The following is a 7,140-nucleotide window of genomic DNA, read 5'->3' as shown; positions in this document are numbered from 1 at the left end:
TATTATAGATGACAAAAAAACATTTTATATCACAGATTGGATTTATAAAAAAGTATTGCAACAAAGATAGGGTGCATTTTTGTGTAATGGGTATCATCTTGTCACCATTTGCTTGATTTGTTTGTTCAACACTGTTCAATTGACATTCCCGAGATCCTGACAAAGTTAATGATATTTCTGTCGTCATGAGAATCCCCAAGGGGATCATAGCTGCCCAAATACGGGAGAAAAATAACAACCGAGACTGATATGGAATTTGTTTATGGAAAATGCCTACAGTGGAACATTTGGGCCGGTACGGTAAAGCTATTTATTAGCTTTGGAAAACTAACTGTGGAGCTTTAAACTGTCACTCCTGCCAGCTAATATTTCCGTCTTTTTTTCACAAGCCAGGGGTTAAACAAACAAAGGAAATCTCAATCAAAACCCAACTTGAGGATAGCTGAAACGGCACACTTTAACATACAGTTAATAATCCTGCAGGATGTGTTTGGCAATTTCAGCCAAAAATAAATTAGTTTGTGTTCCTTTGAATGTTAATAAAAGAGCAATATAAAAAGTTGACACCTTGTCGACTTTTTCCCTTAAAAAAACATTTAAAAAACCAACAATCTTAGTCACGATAGTAAAAATAGAGTGTATTGAGAGGGCATGAAGTCCTTTGTGGTTTTAAATTCAGATACTATAAACGTTTACCATGATTACAACAAATGTTCTTGTATTTTTGTCACTTGGCTTTAAGGTTTTGAAATGTGCTATTTATGTGTTTTTACAGGAATGCTTGTTACAAAGCTTTACTCCACCTTAGATATTTTACGTGTAACTGTGATTATGTTCTGTTTTCTTCTGTGCACATCTTTCTTTGCCACCTAGAGGTTTTTCTTCGCAGTCATTCTTCTTCTGTTGTTTTCCATTTTGTGTTTAATACATTTCCAAAAATGTGAACATATGGCTGATGGAATGATCTATGGACTCTACTTCTATGTTCAAACTGATTGCTCAATGATTTGAATCACCTGTCCTGTCCTCTTTATATCTCAGTTCCTAAAAGCTCCTCTGGTTTGGTGAGAAAGCATCAGGGGGAACTTTGATTCATGGAAGACAAAACCTTTACTGCAGCTCACTAGCCACCATATTTTAGATTCCCTTTTTTCTTTTCCTGCAAAAGGCTTAGACAAAGAGCCCATTCATCATCCCACTTATTTAAATGACATGTTTTCTGTTGACAAGCTATTGCAATATTACATCGAGCAGAAGTTGTTTTACATGCATACTTTATTTTATCCACATCATCTTTTCACCATGAACCCAAAGTCACATATGTGGTGTGATTTGCAACCCATTCGCTCACAGGGAAATAATATGAACATATGAAAGGGTGAGACAGTGAATACTTTTTTTTAAAACCCCAAACAGCCTCAACTTTCACATGTCCACTTATATGAGCTTGAACAATTACAATGACAAATGTATTGTTCATACAAAGGTTTCACACTTTGAGAAAAAAAAGCAAGCTTCTTTGTACATATCTGGATACATTATGAGTTACTGATTTCCTACACTAAACATTTACACCATGTACATGTGAACACACAAACACATGATATGTACACAAACTTTATGTGGCTTGTATAAAAAGAAAGCTATTTCCAGAATCATTTACAGGGATTTACTTATTTCATTGTGGAATGAAAGTCACCTTGCAAATCATTTAAATAAATATCAACAAATATTCTTTTGACAAAGCTCGAGCACCAACATCTTGAGAATTCCTGTTGCATCGCCCTTTTCACCTTATCCATATCGGCTTTCTGTCGAATGACAGCTGACCACTACAATGTTTTCCCAGTAAATGGAAAATAAATAAAAATGATAAATGTGTCTCAGATTGCGTATCTCAGGCAACCTTCTATACATGTTGCTTCAATGGATGGAAACTAAAAGTTGCAATACAAATCTTCAAAAATAATTCTGCTTTGGAGATGCTGATAAGAAAGTTTGAAGTTTGACTATATCACAAGTTTGGTTACTTAGGTTTGTTAAACTATTCCTGTTGCAAGTGTAATCCAGTGTTCTCTGAGTGTAGTTCGGAAAAGAGAATTAACGTCATAAAATCAGCCAAAGAGCGAGGCTTGGATTGGGTGCATATAATACATTACATTTCACACATAATATATATATTTCTGATTCAAATGTTCAGTTATACCATTGGTTTCTGGCATAGCAACGTCACTCACCACAGGTTTTGGATAAGGTCAGCAAAGCAGCATGATTGCTTTTTTCTTTTGGAGGTTCAGTAGAAGTGCACCACCTGGAAACCCCGTAGGCACCTAAAAGCCTGTGCATCCAACTTCCCCATATCGATTAAATTGTGTTCCAACTGCACTCGTACAAGCCCGCTGAGACTATAACTTTGATTACCCCAGCAGAAAGCATCCCGAGGCACTGTTTGAATCTTGTTGTGGGTGAGGGCGAGTGAGTGCAGAGCTTTAGGGAGCTGTCTGGGCACCTGGCGCAAAGTGTTGTGACACAGGTCCAACTGATGAAGGACTGGCAATGTCTTGAAGGCCCCTGGTGCCACTTTGAAGATTTTATTCCTTGCTAAACCCAGGTGTTCCAGGTTTTTCAAGGTTCCGAAAACCATTTTCTTTATGGAAGATATAAGGTTTCCCTCTAGGTTTAGAGTTTTAAGTGAGCTGGGAAGGTGTTGTGGTACTTGTTTGAGTCTGTTCCCCTCCAAATTGAGGCTTTCCAAGTGTGTTGCATTGAGAAGAGAATCCTTGAGAAGACCCTTGTTTGTCAATCTGTTTGAACTCAGATCTAACACCATCAGCTCTGATCTCCCATTGAAGGCTCCTCCACGGAATTGCTCAATGAGATTCCCTTTGAGGTAGAGCTGCTTGATGGACAGGGGTAAGCCCAGAGGAACTGAAGTCAACTGGTTGTGATCCAGGTTCAGAGTGCGCAGGCTGCTCAAAGGAGAGAGCACTGCGTTAGGAAGACATTCAGATCCATTCCCCAGGCTGTTGTTACTCAGACTCAAAATCAAGAGGCCGGGGCACCGAGCCCAGGCTGCCTCAGACATCACAATCAGATGATTGTTGTCCAATCGGAGCTCCTCGAGAGACATGGGAAGATCAGCCGGAACACTGATTAGGAGGTTTGTATTCAGGTAGAGGCGCTTCAAAGCCGGAATCCCCTCGAAGGCGCCCTCTATGGTTTCATCCTTGAGACGATTGTTGCTCAACACTAGGAACTCCATAGAGACGTACTCGTTGAGCAGGTCCAGCTGGATGACGTCGATGTGGTTATTCATGAGGAGGATGTAGCGGGAGTTATAGGGAATACCGTAAGGAACCTTGTCCACACCTTTGTCTGAGCACTGGACCACCCTAGAAAACAATACATAATACATTATAAAGAATAATGATTTAATGAAACCAATGTGACCAATCACACACGAGAAAACCTCCAGTGCAATAGTTGTTTGCGTCAATAGTTATGCTCTGAATATCAAATTCATAACTTTTAAGATGATATCTTAAGGTTGCTCATTTTGTCTGACCAAGCAGAAGAACATTTCTCACATTGGAAAGCATAATAACAGTGGATCTATTAAGTCTTATAAAGTATTATTAAGCTTACCTTCCATAGCAGGCACACTCAGGAGGACAGTAGTTATCCTTGAAGTAAGGAAAGGTTGTTGGTTTTACGACCTTCTTCTTCCGTGGTGGCTTTTGGGTTTTATTGTCCTTTTTCCTTTTCTTATCCTTGGAATTCTTAATTGTCTTATTTTTACTACTGTTTTTTGCTGAAGGTGTTTTTGCCGTTGTCTGCCGCGGTTTAGCTGAAACTTTGGTGAGTGGTGTTTGAGGAGGAGAGGCTCTATTTTGCTTCACTCTAGGTTTGGTGGTATTATTTGAGGGCCGGGTCATGTTTGGATTAAGCTTGACCACGACATTATTTTCATTTGATCTTGGTGTGGGAATTACTTCTTTGGTAATAAACGTTGACTCTTTTGGTTTTGGCGTTGCTGCTTGCACCGATCCATTATTATGATTTGGTTGAACAACGGTGGTTTGTATCTCTTTCCGTGCAGGTTTAAACAATATATTTTTAAGCTCTGCATCCTCTAAATGCGGACTAGACTTAACTTCCAATTCCTTCTGCTTGAGATGATGTCCAGGAGTCTTCCAAACCTCAGTAAGAAGATCTTCAAGCAGTAGGACAGAACCAGGAAGGACTGTTGAGGCTGAAATGTGACTGATTTCTGTGGGACTGGGAAGAGTGACAGGAGGAGGAAAGAACTGAGAGCTAACTTTGGCGTAAGCGGTGGGAGGATCAGAGGATACTTGTGATTGAGGGACATTATGATGATTATCAGGGGGAGGAACACCAGGAGGATTTTGAGACCGAGTGATCATTTGAATTGTGGCAGGAATAATTAATTCTTCCTGTACTTGAGTAGAGGAAGTGCTAAAAGGAGGTGTAAGGTCGCTAACTACCATGTGATCTTCTATTCCTCCATTTCCTCCTTTCTCTTTCACATTTTGTTGATTTACAGTTATCATTTCCCTTCTAGCCTCCTCGTGAAGACCGATCCCCGCCACCAGCCTGCTCTCACTTTCCTCTTCAACTTTTTCTTGCTTCAGTTGATCCATTTGATCACTTTTCTGAGATGTTTCATCATCAGGAGCCATCCTCCTTTCTGAATTTGTCTCTGGAGTCAAGCCCCCACCCATCTTTTTCCCCCCAGTTTTCCCTTCCTCAGTCAATTCTAAAGCCTTCTCTTCTTCTTCCACTGATAGTGAAACATCTCCCAGCTGCTCACTCGTCATATCAGACTGGTCTCTGTCCAGCTCAGCTACCTGGGCCACTGTCAATCCTACAATGCAGAGCAAACATTACGATAGTTCACTCCAATAAAATGTTATGCAAAAGACACCCTTATTTCAAAAGACCAAATCAAGATGCAAATACAACAGTCAGTGTTCCCCTTTTAAAGGCTTGTGAAATAATTAGCATGGATGTGTTAATGACCTGTTGTTTAGTAGGAGTGTGATAATTAGTAACAGATTATATCTTCATTTCAAAGTCATACAAATACTTAAGCACTTAGTTGAAAGCTTAAAATGTTTAATAGGTCAAATTGTATACTTACTGGGTTGCAACACATATGAATATCCAGAAACTGTGAGGAATATAAGCATCAGCGAGAGGACCTTCATTGTGTCTGTTAAAGGAACACAATGAAAAATGATAAGATGAGATCAGATTATAAATAAATGTAGAAAAAGTGTGAACTGCACTTTTAAAATGTACCTTTTTAAATCATTTTGATGATATTTCTTTAATATTGCAGTTCTGTTTCAAATCAAACCGTTTTACAATCATACTTAGAAGAAAATGATTAATTACAGCTGTAGAAAATGGTTACAGTGTTGACAGTGCTATATTTGCAGTATTACTTCTCAGAAATCCCCAAAATGTCCATTCAGATTTCTGTTTTTGGACTTTTATTAGTTTGTTCAAAAACGCAAGCTCTTGTTTTGAATACGAAAACAAGGGATGTCAAACATGTCTATATCTGGGAATGACTTCAAAAACATACTTTTTTTTCAGAGGCATAGCCCAAATAATAGTCTGTATGTTGTCACCTTTATCAAATATCTGCCTTTCACAACTTAAATCCATGTAGTAAAAGAAAAAAATTGCAATTTATTATTTTTAAATATACAGCAGTGGGTTCGGTGGGAAGCAAATGCAATGTCGAACAGAAAATGAATTCGATTATATTGGAAAACAGCAAAAATGTGAAAAAAATAGAAGTTTAAAATAATGCATTGTCCAGCTTGATTTATGAGATGTGCTTACCTGACGTGTTTGCAGCCTCCTTATATGTCAAAGCTGAATTCCTGCATTTATCCAGTTAACCCTGCACCTGCCTCTCTGCACGGACGGAGACCAGAAGAAATAGTTGAAACCTTTGAACCGCTCACAAATGACTTTAATGAGTGTGCGGCCCTCTCATGGAGAGTTTTCACACACACTCAGGCTGAGACACAGGTAATGACTCCTCAAATGCCTTTATCTTGAAGAGGATTCTCACACTCACCCTCGACATCGGAGGAATCTGGAGGATCAATAGCGGGAACGAGGGGCAACCTGAGGGGAAGAGGGGTCAGAGGTGACGGTTGTTTTTTACAGTGGCTTCTGTTTGCTCCGGTGGGGAGACATTAACATCTCAGTGCTTATATGAGGGTGACAAGTAGCTCTGGAAGCTGATCAGCCTTTGACCTAAATGCTAATAATGTGCTGTACATCAGGAAGTCAGGGAACTGATGGTACTAATGAGTGGCTCTATATACATGTGATGGTTAGCTTTATGTTCTTGTCATTCACTTTGAATGATCAAAGAATGATGACCTTTGAAACCTGGCCACAGGTTTGATTCATTATAAGGTTTGGAGTTACTTTTCAGATGTGGTTAAAAGCTATTATTATACCAGAAAAATGAACTTGATTCAACTCTGGTGTGTAGACAAAACTTGAGTAAGGTGTGTGTGAAATTCGTTTTAACAACGTGGTGACTATATTTGTAAGTACTACTGTCGAAAAAATACTGAAAAGATCCATACAGGTGGCAATCTCAAAGTGTCACTCATCTCAAATCCTCACATTTGATAGGCTAAAACCAGCAATATGCTTTATTTTGCATGAAAAATTGATTCAACAAGTAAACCATTATCAAAATGGTTGCAGTTAAAATGTCTGACCGTTGATTTATCGATTGTTTCAGATCTGATAGTACCACAGCCTATCGAGCCTTCAAAGTGCATCCACTTTCAAAGTAATGAGAAAGGTTTTATTTTTTAAATTTCCTTCTCAGCTGCACTGTATTTTACAACACTCTTTATCTCAGATATCAAGTTCTTGTCTATGTTCTTTTGTGTTTTTGTCACACTGTCCAACACGTCAGCTAACAAGGCCAGGCCTTTTTATCCCAAGGTCTGATTCTATCATTTTGAGTGGGAATGCGTATCTGTATTAGAAATATGGATATTGCAAGGGCTTACAGACACAAACAACTAAGATGAACAGAGATAACTTTTTATCATCATAGCTTTGGAGTATATGACT

The 7,140-nt window shown here is 38.9% G+C and overlaps 1 protein-coding gene across 1 annotated transcript; it reads right to left on the bottom strand.

Annotated features, from left to right (window-relative positions):
- Window positions 1–1,446: 1,446 nt before the first annotated feature.
- On the bottom strand, window positions 1,447–5,228 carry LOC307022779 (uncharacterized protein; the record flags this gene model as incomplete). The annotated part of the gene is made up of 4 exons (XM_079655671.1): window positions 1,447–3,392; window positions 3,646–3,770; window positions 4,584–4,885; window positions 5,162–5,228. The coding sequence occupies 4 exons, from the start codon at window positions 5,226–5,228 to the stop codon at window positions 2,294–2,296; spliced, it is 1,593 nt and encodes a 530-aa protein (XP_079511797.1). The 3' UTR covers window positions 1,447–2,293.
- Window positions 5,229–7,140: the final 1,912 nt, after the last annotated feature.

Source organism: Notothenia rossii (genome assembly GCF_949606895.1).
Source record: "Notothenia rossii genome assembly, chromosome: 10".
Classification (NCBI taxonomy): domain Eukaryota; kingdom Metazoa; phylum Chordata; class Actinopteri; order Perciformes; family Nototheniidae; genus Notothenia; species Notothenia rossii.
The sequence above is the reverse complement of the archived record's forward strand: the minus strand, read 5'-3'. Positions and strand labels throughout refer to the sequence as shown.